Source organism: Heterodontus francisci, chromosome 40 (assembly GCF_036365525.1).
Source record: "Heterodontus francisci isolate sHetFra1 chromosome 40, sHetFra1.hap1, whole genome shotgun sequence".
Taxonomy (NCBI): domain Eukaryota; kingdom Metazoa; phylum Chordata; class Chondrichthyes; order Heterodontiformes; family Heterodontidae; genus Heterodontus; species Heterodontus francisci.
The window spans coordinates 5856585-5884124 of NC_090410.1; the positions used below are offsets into that span (position 1 = coordinate 5856585).

At 45.3% G+C, this 27540-nt stretch overlaps 1 protein-coding gene across 1 annotated transcript in view; it reads right to left on the reverse strand.

Annotated features, from left to right (window-relative positions):
- The window catches only part of map3k10 (mitogen-activated protein kinase kinase kinase 10), a 59588-nt gene extending 32096 nt beyond the window's left edge, over positions 1-27492 (reverse strand). The window contains exon 1 of the mRNA XM_068018897.1: positions 26402-27492. Coding sequence (XP_067874998.1) covers positions 26402-27200 — 799 coding nt within the window. The 5' untranslated portion in view covers positions 27201-27492. The remainder of the gene's footprint in view (positions 1-26401) is intronic.
- Between the last annotated feature and the right edge of the window lie 48 nt (positions 27493-27540).

Genomic DNA, 27540 nt, shown 5'->3' on the forward strand with positions numbered 1-27540 from the left:
AAACTATCAGTCTACGGGCCCTTCTCAAGCAACCTGGAAGGCCCCAGGTTCGTCCTGTGTTAGTTGCTTTCAGCAGGATAACTACAGGATGCTTTTGTGCCCTGGGGTTAGTGAGTGGAAACTGACCAGGGCTTCCATTCCTCATCACTACGTATTGACCACTTGTAATTAGAGAAAGGCCCAGACTCAGGCCCAATCCCAGGCCCAGGCTTAGCCTCAGCCTCAAGCTCAGCCCCAGCCCTTATCTTCCACATATGGTGGTCTGTTGATGTTTGCCATCTAGATCGGCACAAGAATGGCCTCGAGAGCAAGATATTGAACACTGAATGGTGCCCATGGACGTTTCGTCAATACCTTTTAACAATGCACCTTTAGGATCTTGGACATCCACCTCAGAGGGCAGAAGGGTCCTCCGGTTAATGTCTCATTTGAAAGACAGCACCCACCAACAGTGTGGCACTCCCTCAGTACTGCACTGGGAGCATCAGCCCGGATTACGTGCTCACGCCTCTGGAGTGGGACTTGAACCCTCAACCTTCTGACTCGGAGGCAAAAGCGCTGCCAAGTTTTAAAGTCGAGCTCCAGCAATAGCTCGGTAGGTAAGTGCGCCTTTCAAGTGTTTTAGGGGGCCGTTGGGAATGGGAAGATCCCAGATTCAGTGCCCAGTTTGGTGCTGTGAGCCTATCTCAGCCCTCCCCACCACTCCCCCCCCCCCCTCTCAATCATTGCAGGGGCCATTTGGACTTTCCATTAGGCCAAGATCAGACCCAGACTGCATTGAGAGTCGAACTACCTGCTGATGTCTCATCACCAAGCTCCGCATGTCTTGGGTGAGGAATGAGAGGTCACAAGGGGAACAGTCCAGCAGTGACTAAAAAATGAGGAACAGTCCATCTCCCGATGACCTTCGAAAGGGCACGAGTGAAATGTTGGTTCTGCATCAGTGCGGCCCGCTAGTGTGAAATGCAGCTGTGCTGGTGATGGTGAAAAGTCAAGCAGGTTTCAAAAGATTTGTTTATTTGGGAGTAGAGAGAGAGGAAGAGAGGCAACATTAAACCAACACTGGCTCTGGATAGGCTGACAAATGTCAAGGTCACCTGATCGGGATCAGTCCCTCCCCCGAAACCAAATACAGGAAATCCAAAAAAAATTCTCCATTGTCCAGCTGCAAGCAGGCTAGTTAACCCTTCACCTGCACTTTCTCACTCCAATTTTCTCCGCTCCCTTATTGAAGGTGTCAGCTCCTCAACCCGCGTACAATTCCACGGATGACAGGCGCCTCACACCCAAGTGGCCGAACTTCGACAGTGCAGCCGGGCTATTTGACTGCAGCAGGCATCGTACTGATCTCGCCCAAGCTCCAAGCGTTCCCTGATGCAGAGGCTCAGCTTTCAGTTATCACTCCCACTGACTGCTCCCCCAGCTAAGGTCACACAAAGAGGGTAAAGATAGACGGACCTGCATTTCTATAGCGCCTTTCACAGCCTCAGGACATCCCAAAGCACTTTACAGCCAATGAAGTACTTTTTTTTTTGAAGTGTAGTCGCTGTTGTAATGCAGGAAACACAGCAGCCAACTTGCGCACAGAAAGATCCCTTTAGTGAGGGATAAATATTAGCCCAGGGACACCAGAGAGAACTCCCCTGCTCTTCTTCGAAATAATGAGACTTGAGCACAAAATCCAGGCTGACATTCCCAGTGCAGTACTGAGGGAGTGCTGCACTACTGCCTTTCAGATGAGATTTTAAACCAAGGCCCCCGCCTGCCCTTTCAGGTGGGTGTAAAAGATCCCATGGCCTATTTCAAAGAGAAGCAGGGGAGTTATCCCTGGTGTCCTAGTCAATATTTATCCCTCAATATACATTTATTTACAACACTGAAACAGGCCCTTTGGCCCACCAAGTCTGTGCCGACCAACAACCACCCATTTATACTAACCCTACAGTAATCCCATATTCCCTACCATCTACCTACACTAGGGGCAATTTACAACAGCCAATTTACCTATCACCTGCAAGTCTTTGGCTGTGGGAGGAAACCGGAGCACCCGACGAAAACCCACGCCGTCACGGGGAGAACTTGCAAACTCCGCACAGGCAGTACCCAGAATCGAACCCGGGTCCCTGGAGCTGAGAGGCTGTGGTGCTAACCACTGCACCACTGTGCCACATTACAAAAACAAATAGATTATCTGGCCGTTATCATATTGCTGTTTGTGGGAGCTTGCTGTGCACAAATGGATTGCTGTGACTATACTTCAGAAGTACTTCATTGGCTATAAAATGCTTCGGGATGTCCTGAGGTTGTGAGAGGCACTATATAAATGCAAGTTCTCCACTTTTCCTTTGATTATTGTAACAGACCTACCCACATTCCCATGGAGACTGTGCAACCTCCTGTCTCAGCAGAGAGGTGGAGAGATTTAGGGAGAGAATTCCAGGCAGCTAAGGCACGCCTGCCAACGGGTGGAGTGATTAAAATCAGGGATGCTCAAGTGGCCAGAATTGGAGGAGCTGATTTTGGAGGGTTATCGGGCTGGAGGAGGTGACAGAGATTGGGAGAGGGTGAGACCATGGAGAGATTTGTAAACAAGGAAGAGAATTTTAAATTCGAGGCACTGCTGGGCCTGCCTTTTAGCTGTCTATGTTTCTGGGATAGCAGGATAATGTTGAATATGTGCTGACTGGGCTCACTCAGTATTTGCACTGAAACCCACACTGAATCTTGTCCAAAAATTGTAGTTGATGCATCAAATTTAAATGTTGACTCTTTTTACAGTCACAGTAATAAGACTGGGACTGGGGATGAGCAAAAGATTAATGTTACAAACACAGAAAGGCCAAGAATCACTACTACTGGAAGTGAAATCACTGGGGACGGAGAGACCTGTAGCCTCTGTGATGTAGAAAGCTTCATTATTTGACACGTCCGTGTGGAGCATAAAGATCAGCTGGGCCGAATGGCCTGTTTCTGTGCTGTGAATTCTATGTAGAAAATAGCACATGTTCAGGACTGAATGGTATGTGAAAATTCTATCACAGTCTACGTTTTCTCATGAACTTTATTATCAATTGATGTATTTGATAATTTGGCCAAACATGAATTTTTGGTTCCTGCAGGTAAACTGCCCCAATCCTGAATCTGAAACCGCATAAAACTGGCGAGTCAGTAACTCGAATGATACATCTAACAGTCATTCCAAAAGATCAAAGGGATCGGTCAGGAGGATTATTATTTTGTCTTAAGAAGTGGATTGTTAGATTGTTGGAAGATGCCACCAGAACAAAAGGTGGAAATAGAAGGTGTATGGTGAAAGAGCAAGGAAATTGAGAGACAGAGAGAGGAACAGCATGGACCGGTGTGTAAAATCCTTTTAATCCATCTTTCAGACGAGACGTTAAACCGAGGCCCCGTCTGCCCTCTCAGGTGGATGTAAAAGATCTCCTGAGCACTATTTGAAGAGCAGGGGGGAGTTCTCTCTGGTGTCCTGGATAATATTTACACCTCAACCAAGATCAGTAAAAAAAAAAAATCAGAAGATCTGGGTCACACAGTGGCGCAGTGGTTAGCACCGCAACCTCACAGCTCCAGCGACCCGGGTTCAATCTGGGTATTGCCTGTGCGGAGTTTGCAAGTTCTCCCCGTGACTGCGTGGGTTTCCTCCGGGTGCTCCGGTTTCCTCCCACAGCCAAAGACTTGCAGGTTGGTAGGTAAATTGGCCATTATAAATTGCCCCTAGTATAGGTAGGTGGTAGGGCAATTGGGGGAAGGTGGGGATGTGGTAGGAATATGGGATTAATGTAGGATTAGTATAAATGGGTGGTTGATGGTCGGCACAGACTCGGTGGGCCGAAGGGCCTGTTTCAGTGCTGTATCTCTAAATAAAAAATAAATAAAATTAACTATTGTATTGCAGTTTGTGGGATCTTGCTGTGTGCAAATTGGCTGCTGCGTTTCCTACATTACAACAGTGACTATATTTCAAAAGTATTTCATTGGCTGTAAAGCACTTTGGGACATTCCGAGGTTGTGAAAGGGAAGTATTTCTTTCCGACAATTCCATTTATTTCGCCACTCATTGCCATTTATGTCCTGAATTATCTCCTTTTGTCCACATGTGGTTCTTTATCTCCCGTCATCAACAGAATAGGGAGGAGGGCAGTGTGACATCTAACCTCTGCCTTGATTCATCTGAAGACAAGTTGTGTTCACCCATCATCCCCTGTGCTCACTGACATACACTGGCTCCCGCTGCAGAAACCCCTCGATTTTACAATTTAAGTTGTTGTTGCTAGAAGGATGATGGGAGGCCGACAGATGAATCTTTCTCACAGCCTAACGTCTTCTAAAATATTTATTTTACTTCTGTACAAGTGAACATTTTTTGACTCTCGCGGTTTACAGCCCAGTGGTTTCGATTGCTCTCTGTGGTAAAGAAAGCACAAATTTCTCTTTTATACGGCATCATTCATATCTTCAGGACATCCCCTTTTGTTTCACAGCCAATGAATTACATGCAAAGTGTCAACACTATAGTTCTGTAGCCAATCGGATCAGCCGATTGACCCCTTCACCTCTGGAACTGGTGACACTGTGGGTTAGGTCACGAGTTTTCACGCTGGGGCCCCGAGTTTGGATTCACTCCATAAACGACTGGAATGAAGGTCTCGTGCCTCTGGCTTCTGTCCTACATGAAGTGGGTTTGGGGCCGAGCCCAAAATCCAGGCTGACGCTCCCAGTGCAGTACTGAGGGAGTGCGGCACTGTTGGAGATGCCGTCTTTTCAGGGGAAACTTTAAACCGAGGCCTTAGTCTGCCCTCTCGGGTGGACGTAAAAGATCCCACGGCCACTACTTTGAAGAAGTGGGGGGGAGGGGTGGTGTCTGTGGATCTTTACAGGCTCACAACACAAAAAGTCTGACCAATATTTAGCACCAAATTGCCAAATCTCATTCAAATGATTGGTTGGGGGAATAGAAATAAAATATGGTAGTGAATGTCGTAAATTGGGCTTCGTAAAGTTTAAATAAGGATAATTTTGGGAACATTATTGTGTATGTCAGCACTAACCCTGATGCTGCTTATTGAAGTGGGGGAAGATAAGTGAAGAGGGCAGCAATCCAGACCATCAAGCAGAGGTGCTAACTCTCCCTCTCTAAGAGGGCTGTGGCCAATCATTGGTAGGATCTCAGTTCTGATGAAAGGTCACAGACCTGAAACGTTAACTCTATCTCTCTCTCCACAGATGCTGACAGACCTGCTGAGTATTTCCAGAACTTTCTGTTTTTAATCTTAGTAAGAAGTAGTCTATGTCAGAGGCAGATAGATTGGTGAAGACACAGAAACAAATCTTTTACTGACAGTTATTGGTATTCCTCTGGGGAAGAATGATGCAGACACCAGCAAACACTCCAATCAAAGTTTGTCCAAAATCTGTTAAACTTGATAAACGTTGGGCCAACTCTTTCTGAATGGGAACATCTTGTGACCCGTTTGTTAGAGTTTACCCAACACAGAACAGTTACAGCACAGAAGGAGGCCATTCGGCCCATCGTGTCTGTGCTGGCTCTCAATGAGCAATTCACCGAGTGCCACTCCCCCACCTTCTCCCCATGACCCTGCACATTCTTCCTTTTCAGAAAACAGTTTAATTCCCTTTTGAATGCTCGATTGAACCTGCCTGCACCACACTCTCAGGCATCGCATTCCAGACCTTAACCACTCGCTGCGCGAAAAAGTTTTCCTCATGTCACTTTTCCTTCTTTTACCAATTACTTTCAATCTGTGCCCTGTCGTTCTCGATTCTTTCACAAGTGGAAACTGTTTTTCCCAACTACTCTCTCCAGGCCCGTCATGATTTTGAATATGTTCATCAAATCACCTCTCAGCCTTCTCTTCTCCAAGGAAAACAGTCCTAACTTCTCCAATCTATCTTCATAAATGAAATTCCTCATCCCTGGAACCATTCTTATGGATCATTTCTGTACTCTCTCCAATGCCCTCACATCTTTACTAAAGTGTGGCGCCCAGAACTGGACACAATACTCCAGCTAATGCCGAACAGTGTCTTATACAAGTTCAACATAACCTCTTTGCTTTTGTCCTCTACGCCCCTATTAATAAAACCCAGGACACTGGATTAGTTATTAACCTCCATCCTTCAGCTGTGTATAACTTGCTGAAAGTGCAAGGCAGAACAGTGTAGCAAGATCAATGGAACTTCTGGGACCTCTGTGAACAGCCTACCTCCTTAACCAATGTGATTTAAAAATTGGGAAAGAAACGGAACGAAGGAGATCGAGGAAGAATTGGAGTCAAATCAGGCAGAGAATGGGAAATAAAGAGAGGGGAAGAAAGATTAAGAAAAGAGAGACAGAAAATAAAAGCAACATTTAAAAAACTATTTGTAAACCGCTCAGAGGAATTTACTACCTGTAGGAATGAGAGTCAACAGTTTAAGTTGTCCTATTTCTGGGCCGGAAAGGTTGATTGGCATTGTATTAACAAGTACCACATCATTACAGGGGGCACTCACACTGTTGAGTACCAGCCCTAAATTTCTGTGGCGAGTTTAGTTTGAGTCTAATGTGCAAATTCAGCAAATTCTTAAAAATAACAGGGCGGCTGAGAGGTGATGTTTGTGTGAAGCACTGTGCTGGAGCTGTGGAGACCGAGCAGTTAGCTCTGGAGATTCACAACTCAATGTGTGTCTCTTCGTCTGAACCTGCTGGACGATTTGCTCATTAATGATGGCGTGCGTTGTGAATTTGCTGCTAATTTACAAGGAACGATTTGGCCCATTGTAACTCTGCACTTTCAAACCAGTTCGGAATCTATCATCTACTGAAAACATCACGATGCCTATTATCACATGATCTTAACTCATCACCCTATTTTTCCCAATAAGGTGACAAACTCCTATTTGGGTGCATGCACAGGATGTTACATCCTGTTTTCTGTACCTTACATCCCGAAGCTTTCGGACTTGGCTCCAGGTGGATTTGAGCTTTTGTCAATGCCAGAATCTCGGGGATTGGTGGGATTGGCAGAGAAAGGGTAAAGCTTATTTCCTTTTGTGCTTTGTTTCCTCGAGTAAAACTCAGCAAAGGCTAGTACAAAAAAAAACCCCTCTATACCGCACTAAACAAATACAATGCCTGTCTCGCAAAGAACTCCAGGCTGCACGTTTGTATCTATGCAAATTGTTTTCAAGGATGAAGTGGCACATTCAAGCAAGCTGGACCAATTCCAGGAGGTACGAAAATGCCTACAACACTGAACAGCAGACACCAGGGCCCTGAGCTCCTCGTTACAATGCGCCTGACCGACTCACACCCTTGGTTTGGAACACCTGGGTATTGGAGACACCTCATGAGTTAGGCCTCACCCACAGTTTCCACCTGAAAATTTAGTCAACGTTTTCCTCAATCAATCATGTTATTGTTAGGAACAGGAGGAGCCAATTAAGCTCCTCCAGCCTCTTCCACCATCCAATGAGATCATGCCTGATTTGTTTCTTTGCTTTTATCTTACCTCCCTCACCCCTGGTTCCATAAACCCTAATCTCTTGATCCAACAAAAATCGATCAATCTCAGCTATTTTCTAGTGACACCCCCAGCCTCAACAGACGGGATGGAGCAGGGGGAAAGAGTTCCCGAGTTTCACTCCCCTTTGTGTGAAGAGGTGCTTCCTATCAGCCTTGCTCTGATCTTAAGGTTAAGCCCCTTGTTTTAGACGCTCCCCACCAGAGGAAATAATTTCTTTCTTCTTGCTGCTGGGGATTTTCATCTTGCAGACCCACTGTAATGCAGGAAACGCAGCCGCCAATTTGGGCACAGCAAGATCCCACAAACAACAATGTGATTAATGACCAGATAATTTTTTTTTTTAAAGTGATGTTGGCCAGGTACCAGAGCAGAAAAGACTAGGAAGCAGATCAATGCCTTAAAGAAAAAAGGAGAAAACTAGGAAAAAATGGAGTGTAGCAGTTTCATGCATTCCAGGAAGATGTTGCAATGAGCAGATTCCTTCCTCATTCCACCCCTCCCCGCCATCCTCCTTCCTTCCCCGTCCTGCAGTGTCTGCGGAGATCCTCCGATGCTATCAGTGAGTATCAGAAACCCAGAAAAAATTATACCCAGTGCACCGAAACTTCCAAGTTGTGCCTGAGTGGCCCCACTCAGAACAGGCCCATTATGGGTCATATTTACCTGCAAGCCTCCCCTCACTCCTCTCCCCCACCCCTTGATCAATCGATCATTCTTCCCATGTAGGCAGAATATTTTACTCTCCCTCCAGTGGGCCACATTGCTGTTTGTGGGAGCTTGCTGTGCGCAAAATTGGCTGCCATGTTTCTGACATTATAACAGTAACTACACTTCAAATAAAAAAGTACTTAACTGACTGTGAATCTCTTTGGAACGCTCAGTGGCCATGAAAGGTGCTATATAAATGCAAGTCTTTCTTTCTTTCAACCTTTACAATTATTTTTATTGCCAATTTTATTAGTCCACAGTTCAGAAACACTGGTTATTCTGGGTGAATGGTGATTGTTGCAGGCAGGAAGTTGGTCGCGATTGTGATAAGGAAATTCTGATCTTTGTAAATCAGAGACGATTGGACCTTGTTGGACTTCTAAATCTCAACTGAAGCCTTAAACAAACCCATGGACTTTGATACATTGCCATTCATCATCCCTCCCCTAGCAACTTATCAAATTGCTTATTTAAGTCTACAACTTGCAAGAATGGAGATGGCTTGCCACAATTTATGTTTCCTAACTAATTATATGGTGTCCAAAGGTTGGAATGGATCCTGTAGAATTGCTCCTGAAAATTCCCAAAGCCAGGAACTGCTTACTAGGCCCAGAGTTAACCTTTGACCTTTTTTTGTGTACTTGACGTCAACGTTCCATTTGGAACACCCATGGATTGTTTTAGTTTCCTCGTGAATTACTCTCAAGATCCTGTGCAGCTACATGACCCTCAGTGTTAACTGATCTCACCAGGACAGCTGGATTCTCCCATTGACCTTTATTCTCCTTATTTAGAGAGGAGGAAAAAAATTAACCGCAGGTTCTGGTCCCCGATCAGACAACTGCCAGGAAGTGTGTGCACATGGATAGTGAGCTAGGATTGGATTGAGCTTGGATGTGGTGCCATCACAGTCGAATATCCTGAGGGTGCTTGAGTTCCGACATGAAGAATGTAGCGACTAGCACCTGTGTGACTGTATACTAGGAAAAATCCAATGCCTTTGAGGAGAGGGGGAGGGAACGGGTGAGAAAGAATACGGAGAGAAGGAAAAGAAAGAATTGGATTTATATAGCACCTTTCATGACCTCAAGATGTTGCAAAGTATCACTCATTTGTGCACAGCAAGATCCCACAAAAAATTAAATAGCGTCACGTCTGCCCAGATTATGTGCAGGGTGGAACTTGAAGCCGCAGCCCTCTGGATGAAGGGATGTGGAGGCCAGAGGCTGTTCCGCAGACTTGGGGCTGGGAATTTAGAATATGCCAATGAGTTTGGCAGTTGCGCAGGTCATGGGGAAGACTGGCACGCTGCACACGTATGTTGGCTTTGCTCGTGCGGGGTTATTGTATGGCACTGAGCGAGTTGTTGGGTGAGACCCGGTCTATCGAATTTGAACAGAAAGAGAGCCAATGGGAGTTTGTACTGAGGACTTGTTGCAAAGTGATGGAGAATTTGGAACAGTGCCGAGTGGGGGAGGGGGGCACCTGGTCTGGGCAGTGCGGGGGAGGGGGGCACCTGGTCTGGGCAGTGCGGGAGGCAGTGATTGACAGCTGCCATAATGCAAGAGCTACGCAGTGGTGTAAAATTTGACACTGAGCATTCGAAGAGGTGACCAAAAGCTTGATAAAAGAGGTAGGTTTTAGGGAGCGTCTTAAAAGGAAAAAGACTTGCATTCATATAGCGCCTTTCACAACCTCAGGGCATTCCAAAGCGCTTTACAATCAATGAAGTATTTTTGAAGTGAGGTCACTGTTGTGATGTAGAAAGCAGCCAATTTGCACACAGCAAGATCCCACAATCAGCAATGTGAAAATGACCAGCTAATCTGTTTCTGTGACGTTGATTGAGGGATAAACATTGGCCAGGACACCGGGAAGAACTCCCTGCTCTTCTTCAAAATAATGTCATCTGATCTTTTACACCAGGGGCAGACAGGGCTTCGGTTTAACATGTCATCTGAAAGACAGCACCTCCGACAGTGTCGCACTCCTTCGGTGCTGCACCGGAGTGTCAGCCTAGACTTTTGTTGTCAAGTCCCACTCCAGGGACTTGAACCCACAACCTTCTGACTCCGAAGCAAGCGTGCTACCCACTGGGCCACAGCCAACTCCAGACAGAGAGGTGGAGAGGTTTAGGGAGGGAATTTCACAGCTTAGGGCCCCGGCAGCTGAAGGCACGGCCGCCAGTGTTGGAGCGATTAAGATTGCAGGAAGCCAGAAGTGAAGGTGTGCAGATGTCTGAGAGGGATGTGCGACTGGAGATTACAAAGATAGGGAGATAGGGGAGAGCTCATGGAGGGGGCGGCACAGTGGCGCAGCGGTTAACACCACAGCCTCACAGCTCCAGCGACCCGGGTTCAATTCTGGGTACTGCCTGTGCGGAGTTTGCAAGTTCTCCCTGTGACCGCGTGGGATTCCTCCAGTTTCCTCCCACAGCCAAAGACTTGCAGGTTGATAGGTAAATTGGTCATTGTAAATTGCCCCTAGTATAGGTAGGGGAATATAGGGAAGGTGGGGATGTGGTAGGAATATGGGATTAGTGTAGGATTAGTATAAATGGGTGGTTGATGCTTGGCACAGACTCGGTGGGCCGAAGGGCCTGTTTCAGTGCTGTATCTCTAAATAAAATAAAATAAATGAATAAAATTTGAACACCAAGGATGAGAATTTGAAATACGAATTAGGAGCAGGAGTAGGCCGCTCAGCCCATCGAGCCTGTTCTGCCATTCAACAAGATCATGGCTGATCGGATTGTAACCTCAACGCCACATTACCGCCTACCCCCGATAACCTTTCACCCCCTTGCTTAACAAGAATCTATCTACCTCTGCCTTAAAAAGATTCAAAGACTCTGTTTCCACTGAGGAAGAGTGTTCCAAAGACTCATCTCAGGTATTTGCAGAAGGGAGCCAATGTAGGGTCAGCGAGCACAGGGGTGATGGGTGAATGGGCCTTAGGATACAGACAGCAGAATTTGCAACGCATGCAAGTTGGGAAAGCAGCCAGGAGAACATTGGAATAGTCAAGTCTGGAGGCAACAATGGGATGAGGGTTTCACCAGCAGATGAGCTGAACAGGGTTGGAGTCGAGAGAGACCGGCTTCAATTGGTACTAATTTTGACAAAAAAAACAAAAGAGAGAGAGAGAGAGACCCACAGAGGAAGAGGTTGGCTTCGATATGTCAGGATTTACAAGCTACTCAATCAACAGTCCTAGCTGGAGTCCAGTTGGTTTGTTTAAGATGTGACAGGTGGGCAGAGTGCCAGTCCAGATGGAATGTGACCAACCAGCCAGAGAATCCTGCCTCCCTCTCTCCTCATTCCATAAATATCAAATGCAAAGAGCCCTTTGTATGTTTAAGGAGGTTTTGTCATTTATCTTCTAAAGCAGGGAGTGACTTGCCTCAGGCTATCCCAGTCGGTACGCCTGTCGGAGGCACTTGTCGTCATGGTGTGCGTATGGTGCCCTCACTTACCCCACCTACCCCCACACAGTGCTGCGACTTTGTGGGCTCCTCCCCTCTCTACCTCATTGATTACATTTATCTGCTCAGTCCCCATCCCTCTTTTCTGCTTCAATTCTGTTCCCATTGTTCTGAGCATCACAAATGACCAGGACATGCCTCCTGCATCGATCCAACGGTAGAATTAATGACGGGGAACACTGTCACTATTTCACCGAGAGTCAGACTCTGTACATTCTGGAAAGTGACCCGTTTTACTCCTTCACTTTAAACCTGTGTCAATCCAATCTGAATCACTGACTGGCCACAAGTGTGGCCATGGTGACACTGTTTTAGCTGCAGGGACTCATTTTAGTGGAAAACGCCTTCCATACACCCTCAAGCAAATATTTACTTTACAAACATCTACCATTCAGTAACCAAGGAAGTAAAGCACATTCACCAATCAAAAAACACCATGCCTTTCGTCTTGCCATTTTACCAGCAAACACACAATAAAGGTTGAAGTTCACACACACACGCACACTCTGTGTGCACATACACACTGTGTGATTGCGATTACTGAGATCAATGACAATGTCTACAATTCAGCTTTTTAAATTTACTAATTTCTCAGGTAGAGAAACCCAGGTGGACAAACACAATTTCTTCCTCCAGGAGGTCCTGAGCCACACAGGCCCCTGGAGGCCTCAAGACAATTCTGACAATGAAAAGGGTTCTTCTTAATCAGATACCACGAGTGCAAAGATTCAGCCAGATGTCTTAGTGAATAAGTCCAGTGAAAAAACAGGAACAGCATAAATTTAATGAAAAGTTAAAAAGATTTGTGGACCTTTTTGAAGACTCATTTTGATATTTCTGTTACTGTGTCAGCTGTGGCGCACTCTTACCTCTGTGTCAGAAGATTGTGGGTTCAAGTCCCACTCCAGGAAAGCCTGGCATTTATATAGCACCTTTCACAACACCAGGATGTCCCAAAACACTTTCCAGCCAAGTAAGTGCTTTTCAAGTGTTGTCATGTAGGAAGCACGACAGCTAATTTGTGCACATCAAGCTCCTATATTCAGCAATGTGATAATGACTGGATAATCTATTTTAGTGATGTTGTTTGAGGGATAAATATTGGGCAGGACACTGGGGAGAACTCACCAGTTCTTTAAAATAGCTGCCGTGGGATCATTTATGCCCACTTGAAAGGGAAGACGGGGGCGTCAGTTTAATGCCTCATTCGAAAGATGGCATCTCCGACAGTGCAGCTCTCCCCAGGTACGTCACTGGTAGCGTCAGCTTAGATTTTGTGTGCAAGTCTCTGTTTCTGTTCTGCCCACAGAAAGTCAGGACAAAGTGCATTCATGAGGTTGGATTGGGATCTGGAGTTTAAGAAGCAATCGAGTGATAGAAGTGTGTTCTAACAGGTATGACAGTGTGACACAGAATGATACCTGAATGAGGAGTGTGTGACATTGATAGCAAATTATACAGCTATGACACGTGTAAATGAATTCCCACCAAAGATAAATGATCAAATCTCAGGTTTCCAATATGAACATATCGATGTTTGCTGTGATTAAAGCTCAGACTATTCATACGACCTGACCTGACATTCTGCCACAAATCTCATGAATTTATTGTGTGATTTGTTACCCAACATTTGCAATTTTGCTTTAAAAGGTCCCAGAGGCAATTAAAGTGCTGGTGTCCTGAACAACAAAATAAATCACTGGTACTATTTATAAGATCATAAAATTTAGCATTCAGCTCATTACACCTGTGCCAGCTCTATGTAAAAGTATTTAGTCCCCATTCCCCTGCAGTTCTCCCAGACTCTCTTCAACTTTTCAGGAGTTTCATTCACTTCCCATTAAAGGCTATTACGTACATCACCGCTGTTTCTGGTAGGTCATTCAATATCCAAACATCTCTCCAATTTCTCCCATTGATGTCTTCCTGATGTTGTGACAGCCACTCACTATCCTCTCTCAACTTCAGTCAGAGGTCAGGAACTGCCATGAACAATGTACTTTACACAACATTATACAACACCGCGTGAGTGTTTAGAGACAGATCCATAACCATTTATCACAAACATCCTTTCATGTGACCCACTGCAAAACTGATGCCAACTCCCATTAGCATTCCCCAGTTCTTATCTAATCTCTACTTCACCACGCCTGCAATGTGTCATTCATTAGCTCCACCAATAAACTCGAAACCTTCTGCACCAAAGATTGAAAAGGTAAAAAAGAAAAGACTTGCATTTCTGTACCACCTTTCATGACCACAGCACGACCCAAAGTGCTTTACAGCCAATGAGGTTTTTTTGGAAATCTAGTCACTGTAATGTAGGAAACGTGGCAGCCAATTTGCGGACAGCAAGCTCCCCCCGGACACCGGGGAGAACTCCCCTGCTCTTCTTCAACATAGAGCAAAGAACAGTACAGCACAGGAACTGGCCATTCGGCCCTCCAAGCCTGCGCCAATCTTGATGCCTGCCTAAACTAAAACCTTCTGCACTTCCGGGGTCCGTATCCCTCTATTCCCATCCTATTCATGTATTTGTCAAGATGCCTCTTAAACGTCGCTATCGTACCTGCTTCCACCACCTCCCCTGGCAGCAAGTTCCAGGCACTCACCACCCTCTGTGTAAAGAACTTGCCTCGCACATCCCCTCTAAACCTTGCCCCTCGCACCTTAAACCTATGTCCCCTAGTAACTGACTCTTCCACCCTGGGAAAAAGCTTCTGACTATCCACTCTGTCCATGCCACTCATAACTTTGTAAGCCTCTATCATGTCGCCCCTCCACCATAGTACCATGGGATCTTTTAAATCCACCCGAGAGGACAGATAGGGCCTCGGTTCAATGTCTCACCCAAATGACAGCGCTTCTTATGGTGCAACATTCCCTCAGTACTGCACTGCAAGCGTCAGCCTAGATTTTGTACTCAAGTCCTAAAGTGGGACCATCCGACTCATCTGTGTCTCGCTGGGTAGCACTCTCGCCTGAGTCACAAGGTTCCCGTCCCGCTCCAGGTCTTGAGCACAGAAATCAAGACTGACGCTCCCAGTGCAGTACTGAGGGAGTGCTGCACTGTCAGGGGTGCCGTCTTTCGGATGAGAATCTAAACCAAGGCTCTGTCTGACCCCTCAGGTGGGCATGAAAGATCTCAAGGCCTAATTTGAAGAAGAGCAGGCGAGTTCTCCCCAGTGTCCGGGCCAGTATTCGTCCCACAATCAACATCACAAAAACACATTATCTGCTCATTATCACATTGTGGGATCTTGCTGTGCACAAATTGGCTGCTGCGCTTCTTACATTACAACAGTGACTACATTTCAACAGAGTGTGCTTCACAGAGTTGCTACGGCACAGAAGGAGTCCATTCAACCCATCTAGTCCATTCTATAATAGACCATTGGCCGCAAAACACTTTGGGAAGTCTGACGGTCATAAAAAGTGCTGTATTAACGCAAGCCTTTCTGAAGAGAAACTGCTCCCGACTGAGCCATGTTTGACACACTAGAAGGGTAGATGAGATAAATCACCAAGTGGCAATGAGGTAACACGAAGCTTGGGTTTTAAAAAACTAGCTCAGTTTAAGAGGAAGGAACAGAAAGCGGCCATTTAGCCTGTTCTGCCATTCTGTACCCCAAACCCATTTACCCTTGATCCCCTTAACCAACAGAGTTCGGGTTAATTTCACAACTCCAAAGGCCCGGCAATGAATGGGTTACAGCAGGAGCTGCAGCAACAGGTCTTGATTTCAGTCTGATGAGCAAGGGGACTCTTTAATGTTTTATTATTAATATTAAGTTACAAGTGTACATTCCTCAGGCTGCTGCACTGAAATTACTCACTTAGCTGATCAAAATTAATGTATCTGCAACTGAACAAATTACATTAGATAGCATTTTAAACCCTTGCTGTGCCTGTTTATTCAGCTGGTATATTTCTACCTTGTTTTAATCCTTACCCATAATATATGGCGCCGTTATCAAAGAGATCAACTTGTAATTATATAGCACCTCTCATGACCTGAGGACATTCCAAAGAAGTTTACAGCCAATGAAGTACTTTTTAAAAGTCACTGTTGTAATGTAGAATGTGCAGCAGTCAGTTTGCGCACAGCAAGCTCCCACAAACAGCAATGTGCTAATGACCAGCTTAGTTGCTTTTTGGTGACGTTGCTTAAAGGGTAAAGGACACTGGGGAGAGCTGCTCTGTGAAATTTGTGCCCTGGGTTATTTTACGTCCACCCGAGGGGGCAAACGGGGCCACAGTTGAACAGCTCATTTGAAAGGCAGCACCTCCGACAGTGCAGCACTCCCTCAGAACTGCAGTACCAGGAGTGTCAGCCTGGATTACGCGCTTACATCTCTGGAGAGGGACTCGAACCCTTGACGTTTGGGCTCAGAGGCGAGAATGCTGCCCACTGAGTCACAGCTGACCCAAGAAAACAGCACCAGCCAAATCGGCGCCAGCAGGGTCCCACAGACAGCAGGTATCGACGCAGAGAAAACACTCCTGCTTTTCTTCAAAATAGTGCCATGGGATTTTTTACATCAACAGCTAAGCAGAGGTCTGAATTTCAACTCAATGCCACCGATTTGCTGTTTATTTACTGACCCCAGAATGGGTAACAATCTGAAACCCAGTTGCAAATTCAACTCTGAAATATGTTTTTAAGGGAGTGCCGAACATTAACATTTGCTCCTCATCCAACTCATAGACCAGTAGCCAAAAACATGGTGCTCAGCAATTACTGAACCATTAAAAACGCTGCCAAATTGTCCCAAATGTTTGCACTGTTAATGGCTAATGTTCAGAGTTTCACCTACCAAGGACTGATAATTCTTTTCTCTCTCTGACTCTTTTGTTCTGCTCATAGGTCCAGAGACGCACACAAGATGCACACACGCGTACAACGCACATGTACAAACAGACATGCACAGAGACACTCACAGACACATACACGAGATACACAAACACACAAGACACATGTACCAGATATACGCACATGCCACACACACACTGACACACATAAGACACACGCGGTCCCTCACTAACTAAGCAGGCAGCAAACCTGCTTTCACGTGATTGTCACACGTTGTTACTGAGTGGTGGGATTGCAGGTCATGTCTGCAACTCAGGGCGACACTTCCATCCCAGCCATACAGGTGAGGAACAGAAGAGGAAAATTAAAGTGAGGAGAAGTACAACAGTCATTCCTGAAATTGTGAATCATACACGTAGATATTGATGAACAGCACACAGTGTGTTGTGTGTGTGTGTGTGTGTGTGCACGTACTTAGACACTTTCATTACAAGTGTGAAAATCTTATCGCACAGGCTCCATATGAACACAGCTGTAATGTAGTTTAGTCTGAGTGAAAGTTCAGTCCCACACTCTCTCTACTTTCTGGGCCTCAGTTATTAATTGATGATTCATTGAATTACCAGTTTTAATGTAACTGCTGTGAACTACCAGGTTAACCCACTGTGAAATTCTCCCTCACCCTCAGAGAACCGAAACAATCTGTCACTTTGAGTGAAACTTCAACCCCTTTGAAGATGGGGCAATTCAACAGAATATGCGGAGGGAACATTAAGTCACGCCTCCCTGGACTTTGACCTCAGTGAGTGTGGTGCTGCATAGAACTCCAGCTTGTGATCTGCCAATGGTCGGTGCTGAGGGACAGACAACATTGCTCATCTCACCCGCAAAGAATTCTGGCCAAGATCACGTATGCCGGAGGAGATGTTGAACCGAGACCCCGTCTGCCCTCTCAGGTGCATGTAAAAAGATCCCACGGCCACTATTTCGAAGAAGAGCAGGGGAGCTGTCCCGGTCTCCTCACCAATATCTATCCCTCAATCAACATCACTAAAACGGATTATCTGGTTAGTATCACATTGGTGTCTGTGGGATCTTGCTGTGCGCAAACTGGCTGCCTCGTTTCCTATATTGCAGTCACTACACTTCAAAAAGAACTTCATTGGCTTTAAAGTGCTTTGGGACGTCCCAAGGTCGCGAAGGGAGCTTAATAAATTAAAGTCCTTTTTTCTATAATCAGTATCAGAACCTGTGACCTCGCTGAATGAGACTGTTCATTTACAGCACAGAAGGAGGCCATTCAGCCCATCGTGCCTGTGTCAGCTCTTTGAAAAAGCAATCCAGTTAGTCCAACAATAATTGGATTTTTTTGCTAATTATCTTATTTTAATGTCGTTTGGTTATCAATCCTCTTGCCAGTGGAAAGAACTTCTCCCTATTTACTCTACGAAGGCCTCTTTATTACCACATAAGGGACAGCATTTTATTAAACTGAGGGCACAGGCTCCTTCGATGGCCTGAAAGTGACCAGACCCATTTTATGGCCAAGTTACGATGCGTAACTGTTGTAATCTAGAACTCGCCACAGACTTTTGTCTTAAACGAACACAGAAATGGGAGCAGGCCATTCAGCCCCTCGAGCCTGTTCTGCCATTCAGTGAGATCATGGGTGATCTGTGACCTAACTCCATATTCTCGCCTTTGCCCCATATCCCTTAATATCTTTGGTTAACAAAAATCTATCAATCTCAGATTTACAATTAACAATTGATGCAGCATCAATTGCCATTTGCAGGAGAGAGTTTCAAATTTCTACCACCCTTTGCGTAAAGGAGTTTTTCCTAATTTCACTCCTAGGTGGTCGGGCTCTAATTGATGTTGATTGAGAAATAAATATTGGAAAGGCACCAGGGAGAACTCCCCTGCCCGTCTTCAAATAGTGAAAAATAGAATCGTTTGGGTCCACCTGAGAGGCAGACACGACTTCAGTTTCTCATCCGAAACTCAGCCCCTCAGACAGTGCCACACTCCATCGGCGCTGGCACTAGGCAGTGTTAGCCTGCAATGCTCAAATCTCAACTGGCACTCACAGGTGAGAGTGCTTCTACCCACTGAGCTATGGCTGACACTGGTTTGCCGAAGGTAAGCCACAGAATATGCCATTGCATACCATGTAACGTACAATGTATTATAGTAACCAAGGATATATTAAACATAAACGGACTCTTTTAAGTAAAACTATCCAGCACTAAATGGGAAGTGTTTGACCTGATCTTCACCTCTTACCAAAGTGCAGTTCCTTGTGGGAAACAGCACTCCAGCTAATTGACAATCAGCGGTTAATTATTCTTGCTGCAAGAAGCTCAGCTGTGATTTGTTGCCGTTTTCTGCAAACATTTAACCCAATCGGGTGACAAAAGTTTTTTCTACAGTAGCCAATGAACTGTGGCAAACTTCACAAATTGAGTGATGTCATCAGTCCCTGAATGTACTGCAAGAAGCCGCAGCAATGGGCAACAATGAATGTGATGGTGATGTACCTCAGGTGTTACAAAAGTGCTTCTGTTTTTCGTTAAATATATTTTTTTGAGGATTCATAATCAAATTGAAGAAATGTTGGACCTGTTTTTTCCCAAGTGGGTCACCAGGAGGAGACTGAAAAGACTTGTTTGACAACATCATTTACTGGTTCTCACATGACTCAAGTTAAAAATAGAACAGAAACCCTGGTAACTGGGGTAGATGTGTGCAGAGAAGTGACAGGTCAGAAGGTGGATTTTCTGTTTTCCAGTTTCAATTTTGAATTGTTTGGAGTTGGGAATGAACTGTTTAAAAGGGGGTTGGAGTTTTTTTAAAAACTGAAGGACAGAACCCCAGCTCAGCCCAGCCTGTTCCATCTCTTTAAAAAGTCTGAGAAAAGGAAGAAATGTACAAGAGAAGAGAATTCCCAAGGAAGGAGAGAAGACCACAACCCAGCTCAACTTTCCAGCACCTCTCTAAAAGATCCTGAGAAGTCCACTGTGTCAACTCATCTCGTCTCTGGTCTTTGAAGAAAAGCCTGCTAAACTAATTCTCAATGCTGCCTGAAAAGAACTGTTCTAAAAGATCCCAGTGACCTGTCTATGTGTACTCGGAGGCCAGACTGTATGCCAGTTTTGGAACACAACATATCTCATCTGTTGTTGCTTTAAGAATGAGCAAGTATTCAGCCCAAGTGTTTTTTTTGTCTTTTTTTTTTGTAACTGAGCTCTAAACAAAAATCCCCTTTATTTTTCCAGTTAACCGGTATATGTATGTGTGTGTGAGTGTGAGGGGCTAAGGTAAAAAGGGAACTTTAATATTTCAATCTGTGTGTTTATGCTTTACTTCATGACTGGTTAAGTCTTGTTTTATAATAAACTGATAATTTTGTTGTTTATTGAAGAAACCTGGTCGGTGGGTTTTATTCTGGGATAAAAATAGAATCTACGATTGATCGTATCGGTAAGTGGAGAAAAAAACTTAAATATATGTTGTGACCCGTGGAGAAGTGGAACTAGAATAAACAGTGCACTCCTCCCGCCTCGGCTGGAACACAGGACATTTGGCAAGAGGTGGCTGCTTGTATGTAAACATTTGAAATATGTTTCAAGTAATGTGCGATGGAGCTTGCTGTCAAATGTTCCATTAATTTTCTTTTAAATTAATGTGGGGGCAAACATACACACAGACCCAAACACAGCTCTCGAGAGACATTCTATAGCATGCCTGCAGGAGACATATGATCCTGCAATTGATGTGAGCTAACAAAAACAAGACAATGAAACTGGGAAACGTGTGGCTTGGGTCCCTTACACTGAGAATTCCAGAGGAAGGTAATACAATTAAAAAGGATCAGAGACTCCATGAGTGTATATTTCAAACGGTCTGTACATTCCCCAAAATCTGAACACACTGACTGAGGTTTTCCCACATCAGTTTAAATAATGCACTTTCATAAATTCAGTCCCTGCTGCCTTTCACTGTTGTACCCAAGAACATATTTGCCAGGGAGTAGAATAACTCTCAATTATCTAATTTCTGTAACATCCCAATTAAAATTCAAGAACCTATTTCCACTGATGGGGGCATTAGTAACCAGAGGACACAGACTTAAGATAATTGGCAAAACAACCAGAGGGGAGATGAGAAAATGTTCTTTTTTTGTACACAGCGAGTTGTTGTGATTTGGAACGCGCTGCCTGAAAAAGGCTGGTGGAAGCAGATTGAATAGTAACTTTCAAAAGGTAATTTGATAAATATTTGAAGGGGAAAATTTGCAAGGTTATGGGGAAACAGCAGGGGGAGTAGGTCTAAATTGGATCACACTTTCAAAGAGCCTGCACAGGCAGGATGGGCTGAATGGCCTCCTTCTGTGCCAAAGCTGATATTCACCAGTGCCACTGGGGGCAAGCACTCGATATTCCCAAGCCAATGAATTCAGATGATTTGTCATTTCACAACAGAAATCTACCATCTTGCCCCAAATGCTGACCTGGATTCCACACTGCAGGGTCTGGGACAAGGGGGCCTGAAACACAACAAATGGCATCAACTTAATGGCAGGAAATATTCATTAAAAATCCACACTCATTTACCAGGTGTTAATTCTCCTGTGTATTTTTAAAATATTATGCACTTGCACTATGTTCTGCGGGAGGACACCTCGGAGGGGTCATGCAGCGAGTCAATATGGGTGGAGCTCAGGAATAGGAAGGGTGCAGTCACGATGTTGGGGGTTTACTACAGGCCTCCCAGCAGCCAGCGGGAGGTAGAGGAGCAGATATGTAGACAGATTTTGGAAAGATGTAAAGGTAACAGGGTTGTAGTGGTGGGTGATTTTAACTTCCCCTATATTGACTGGGACTCACTTAGTGCTAGGGGCTTGGATGGGGCAGAATTTGTAAGGAGCACCCAGGAGGGATTCTTGAAACAATATGTAGATAATCCAACTAGGGATGGGGCCGTACTGGACCTGGTATTGGGGAATGAGCCTGGCCAGGTCGTCGAAGTTTCAGTAGGGGAGCATTTCGGGAACAGTGACCATAATTCCATAAGTTTTAAGGTACTTGTGGATAAGGATAAGAGTAGTCCTCGGGTGAAGGTGCTAAATTGGGGGAAGGCTAATTATAACAATATTAGGCAGGAACTGAAGAATTTAGATTGGGGGCGGCTGTTTGAGGGTAAATCAACATCTGACATGTGGGAGTCTTTCAAACGTCAGTTGATTAGAATCCAGGACCAGCATGTTCCTGTGAGGAAGAAGGATAAGTCTGGCAAGTTTTGGGAACCTTGGATAACGCGGGATATTGAGAGCCTCGTTAAACAGAAAAAGGAAGCATTCGTAAGGGCTGGAAGGCTAGGAACAGACGAATCCCTTGAGGAATATAAAGACAGTAGGAATGAAATTAAGCAAGGAGTCAGGAGGGCTAAAAGGGGTTTCAGTAGGGGAGCCCTAAGCTCTGGAATTCCCTCCCTCTGCCTCTCTGCCTCTCTCCCCTCCTTTAAGATGTTCCTTAAAACTTACCACTGACCCTTTGGTCACCTGTCCCAATATCTCCTTATGTGGCTCAGTGTCAAATTTTGTTTGATAATGCTCCCGAGACCTGCCTTGGGACGTTTTAATACATTAAAGGCGCTATATAAATACAAGCAGTTGATTAATTGAGTTATATTTCCGTATTATATAAAAATTCAGCTTTAATGAATTAATATTTCATTGTGTATTACATCTGGTTATAATACACCTGTGTAGATTTCACCTGAAGAATTGATTTCTGGTTGAAACGGACTCCTGTTATCTGCATTAGAACTGCACTAATATGCCAACTCCAAGTTTGGTTTATTCTGCTTGTCCTTAAACTCCTCCAACTCAACAATTCTCCATTCCATCGACACTGGCCTCGGGCAACCCCTCCTCTCTTCACCCACCATCAGCGACCTAGATCCCACTCTCCGGAATTCCCTCCCGAAACCTCTCCGGCTCCTCTCTCCTCCTTTAAGACCTTTTCCCCACTAATCCCTTCTTGACTCCGTTTTCTTTTTTCCCTTGAGCCTCTGTACAGGCCCCTTGAGATGCTTTTCTACGTTGACGGTGAACAATTTTGGTCTCCATATTGGAAAAAGGTTATAGAGGAAGTGGTGACGATGCAATGATACCCAAACTGAGAGTTTATAACTATCAGGAAAGGTTGAACAGGCTCTAGAAAAGGGAAGATAGAGGTGTTTAAAATTATGAAGGGGTTTGATAGGCTAGATCTAGAGAAGATGTTTCCACTTGTGGGGCAAGACCAGAACTGGGAGCCATCAATATAAGACAGTCACTAATAAATTCAACAGGGAATTCAGAAGAAACTTCTTGACCCAGAGAGTGGTGAGAATGTGGAACTCACTAACACAGTGGTTGAGGTGAATAGTATCAATACATTTAAGGGGAAGCTGGATAAATACATGAGGGAGAAAGGAATAGACAGATATGCTGATAGGGTGAGATGAGTTGGGTTTGGGAGGAGGCTCATGTGAAGTGTAAACACCAGCACAGACCTGTTGGGCCGAATGGCCTGTTTCTGTGTTGTAAGGGTCATGTAATACTTTGTAAATGTGCTCTATAAATGCAAGTTGTTGATCTAATAATTTAAGCAACCAGTCTGAGTTTTTAAACCCTGTCAGAACAGACATCTTCTGTACAGGAGGAGGATGAGGCTTACAAGGACAACACAACCTGTGTTGTGAGTCAAAATATCTGAAGCGAGGGGAGCCTTTGCCTCGATATAAGGTGCAGGAATTTTGTAACTTGGGCACATGCAATATGATCTGATTATAATTCAGAGAGTGTAATATTAGAAAATATATATACACAGGGATGTTATATTTACCAGGAACTTGCATTTGCATCCAGCTGCGACTGTACAATTAAAGTCTTGTCTCAGGATCCTGTATAAAGCGTGTTTGGGACTGGGTTGACCCAGTTCCTCATACCTGTCACCTAAAGCACAAGATTCCTTGTAATTTGACAACTAGGAGATGCTGCAAGGAACAGAAATGTGACAATGGTGTAGATTTTCTAATATTAGGATTAAGGCTTGTTATTGGAGTTCTACTCTGTTACATTTGACCTGGGAATGCTTGATGCAAACACTGGGTGACAGGTCCTGTAGGTTTTATACACCCAAAGGGCAGCAAATTTACCAATTGAGCCACTGGGAAGCCCTTTTGTCTGTACTTTAAAGTAAATTTCAATGTAATGAAGTACAACTACAGAGAAAGCAGGAGGCTACCAGCAGATGTTTGTCTAAATGCCCACTGGGTGCACTGCTGATCCTATTTCTATTGATGTTAGCGTGCCAATGGGCAAAATCCATCAATTTCCTGCATTCCCGCCACATGTGGAATACAGGAGGCCATTCAGCCCCTCGAGCCTATTCTGCTGTTCAATGAGATTATGGCTGATCGGCTTCCTAACTCACAATATCAATTGTGACTCAGTGGGTAGCGCTCTTGCCTCCAAGGCAGAAGGTTCTGGGTTCAAGTCCCACTCCAGGATTTGCGCACACGCAAAAAAAAAAAAAATCAGGCCTGACACTCCCAGTGGAGCGCGGTACTGAGGGAGTGCCGCACTGTCAGAGGTGCCGTCTTTCGGATGAGATGTTAAACTGAGGCCCCATCGTAAAAGATCCCATGGCACTATTTTGTAAAAGAATAGGGGAGTTCTCTCCGGCGTCCTGACCAATATTTATCCCCTCAATCAACATCACAAAAATGGATCAACAGGTCATTATCATGTTTGTGGGAGCTTGCTGTGCGCAAATTGGCTGCCACATTTCCTACATTACAACAGTGACTACACTTCAAAAAGTGCTTCATTTATGTATACTGCTTTGGGACGTTCTGTGATCATGAAAGACACTATATCAATGCAAGTCTTTTTTTAAAACTTAGTCCACCTCTAGTAAAAATTTATTGCTTAATGGAGCTAGAAATTACTGCTTTTTGTGGGAGAGAATTCCACATTTCGACCACCCTTTGCATGAAGAGGTGTTTCCTAACTTTCCTCCCGAATGGCCTGGCTCCAATTTCAGGGTTACATCCTCATGTCCTAGACGCACCCACCCCACCCCCCTCTCCCCACAACCAGTAGAAAAAGGTTTTATTGACCCTATCTATCAATTCCTTTCAAAATCCTAAAGATCTCAGTCAAATCCCCTTCTTATCCTTCGAGAATCCAAGAACTCATTTTAGAATCATGAAGGATTGGGGGATAAACCAAACCAAAATTGATTTGATCCCAAATCTTTCAAGAGTGGAATCCCTCACTCAACACACCGAGCTACCTGAAATCCTAAAACTAGCAAGTCTCTATTTTTGAAACTACAATAAAGTAGAACTAGTTAGAAATCTGACATGTTACCTCTTTCCAGGCTTATTTCATGGTCTCATCTGGGCTCGGAATGGAGCTCAGATATTCCCCCCACAGGGAAGGATGATCATTCTAGGGCACTCTCTTGTGTAACTGGACAGTTATAGAATGACCTTGGCAGAGCCTGAGTGCATTTCCACAGCCTTCCCCTTGACTGATGGGAGATAGAATGGTTATAGCAGGAGAAATAGGATAATATAAAGAGGTGCCGTGGTTACGGTAATGGACTAGCAATGCAAAAGTCTTGAGTTCATTAATGGAAAAGTTATAAAAATGAATTCAATAAACCATAGAACTGTATAGCACAGAAGGAGGCCATTCAGCCCATCACACTTGTGCTGTTTCTTTGAAAGCACTACCCAATTAGTCCCACTGCCTCCTGCTCTTTCCCACAGTGGCGCAGTGGTTAGCACCGCAGCCTCACAGCTCCAGGGACCAGGGTTCGATTCCAGGTACTGCCTGTGTGGAGTTTGCAAGTTCTCCCTGTGTCTGCGTGGGTTTTCTCCGGGTGCTCCGGTTTCATCCCACAAGCCAAAAGACTTGCAGGTTGATAGGTAAATTGGCCATTATAAATTGTCACTAGTGTAGGTAGGTGGTAGGGAAATATAGGGACAGGTGGGGATGTTTGGTGGGAATGTGGGATTAGTGTAGGATTAGTGTAAATGGGTGGTTGATGTTCGGCACAGACTCGGTGGGCCGAAGGGCCTGTTTCAGTGCTGTATCTCTAATCTAATCTAATCTATAACCCAAGTATTTTTCAAGTATTTATCCAACTCCATTTTAAAAATTACTGTTGAATCTGCTTCCACTGCCCTATCAGGCGGGGAGTTTCAGGTCATATTCGTTGCGCAAAAATATTGCTCTTCATCTCCCCATCAGTTCTTTTACCAATTATCTTACACATATGCCCTAAGGTTACCGATCATCCTGCCAGTTGAAATAGTTTCTCCCCTATCTCAAAGATTTTGAATACCTCTAACATTCTCTGCTCTAAGGAGAACAATCCCAGCTTTTCCAATCTCTCCATATAACTGAAGTCCCCTCAACCCTGGTAATCTGCCCACTTGCACTTGGGAATATGGCCACGAAAGCAGTCAGACCCAGACCCAATGCAGGGACGTTGGCACTCCTGCCTATCTGGCCTACATGTGCCTGGCCAATGCTACGTGGTTACCTCTTAATGCCCTCTGATGCCTAGGGAACCACTCAGCTGTATTCAGGACAACTTTGGACTAACATTAAATGCTGGCCTTGCTAATGCCCCAAAAACAAATGTTAAAAAAGCCTCCAGTGCCATTAGTTAGGTATAACCATGGACTATTAGAGTTACCTCTTTTGAAATGCCTTTTTCTGTGTAACTAACATTACAGCCTCACCCACCAGTGTGTAAGTGGAGTGCTGCATTCTGTACTCACTGTTGCTGGATTTCAGGTCTCGATGAATAACAGGGACAACAGCTTCATTGTGGAGATAGTTCATTCCTCTCGCGATCTGCACAGCCCAGTTGACAAGCACATGGGGAGGGACCTTCCTCCCAGCGAGGGCTCGGTTTAAAGCCCCACCTCGGGCATACTCCATCACCAGACACAAGTTGGGCTCCTTGAGGCACACACCCTTCAGCAAGATGATGTTGGGATGCCTCAGCATGCCGAAGAGCTTGGCTTCCTTGCGGACGTTGTCGGCTGTCACACTGATATCCTCATCCGGATCCTGCCGGGCCGCTTTGACCGCCACTTCGTCCCGTCTCCAGATGCCCTTGTAAACCTTGCCGAAGCCGCCGACCCCAATGATCTCCTCCAGCAGCAGCTCATTGAAGTCAATGACCGGGGGCAAGGGGTAGTCCTCGTTGCGCTGGAACCCGGTGTAGTCCGGGTGGCTGCTCACATAGTTGCTGGGGAAGATGCCCACCTTGTCCTGGATCTTGCCCGTCCACCAGCCCTCGTCCCCGGATACGTGGGAGTCCTTGGACAACAGCTCCACCAAATCTCCCCTGCGGAGGGTCAGCTCCTCGTCAGCCGTGGATTCGTAGTCGTATACCGCCGTCCAGAAGCTGTGGGAGCCGGGGGGAGGCTGCAGCAGGAGCTGGGACCCGGCAGGAGACTGGATGGAGGGAGACTCCTGATGGTCCCCATTGCAAGTGGCAGCTCCTGCTGCAGAGGACTCGGTGCAACTCATTGCTGCTGGCTCCATTGCAGAAAACCCTGGTTTGTACATCCATATACCAGGCTGGCCATTGAGTGCTGGGCTCGTTAATGAAAGGCTTGCATTTCTCGCCCGGTCTCCATCTCTATAATGTCCCTGCAATGGGCTGTTATTTTAATTGACTTAATATTCTTTTTCGTAATATTTACTTTGCTTTGCATTATTTCCTAAAATACCACTTCACCCCTACCCAAAATAAAAATTAAAAGGCCATTACTTCCGCGTTGAAATAAACAAGGGCTCCTGTCTATTTCTCTCCAGCTTGTCACAGTCCCCGGGCTCTCAGCTGTTACATGGAAGCCGATACACGCGCAGCCGCGCAGCGCCCGCTGGGAGTTGTAGTCCCCGCCCC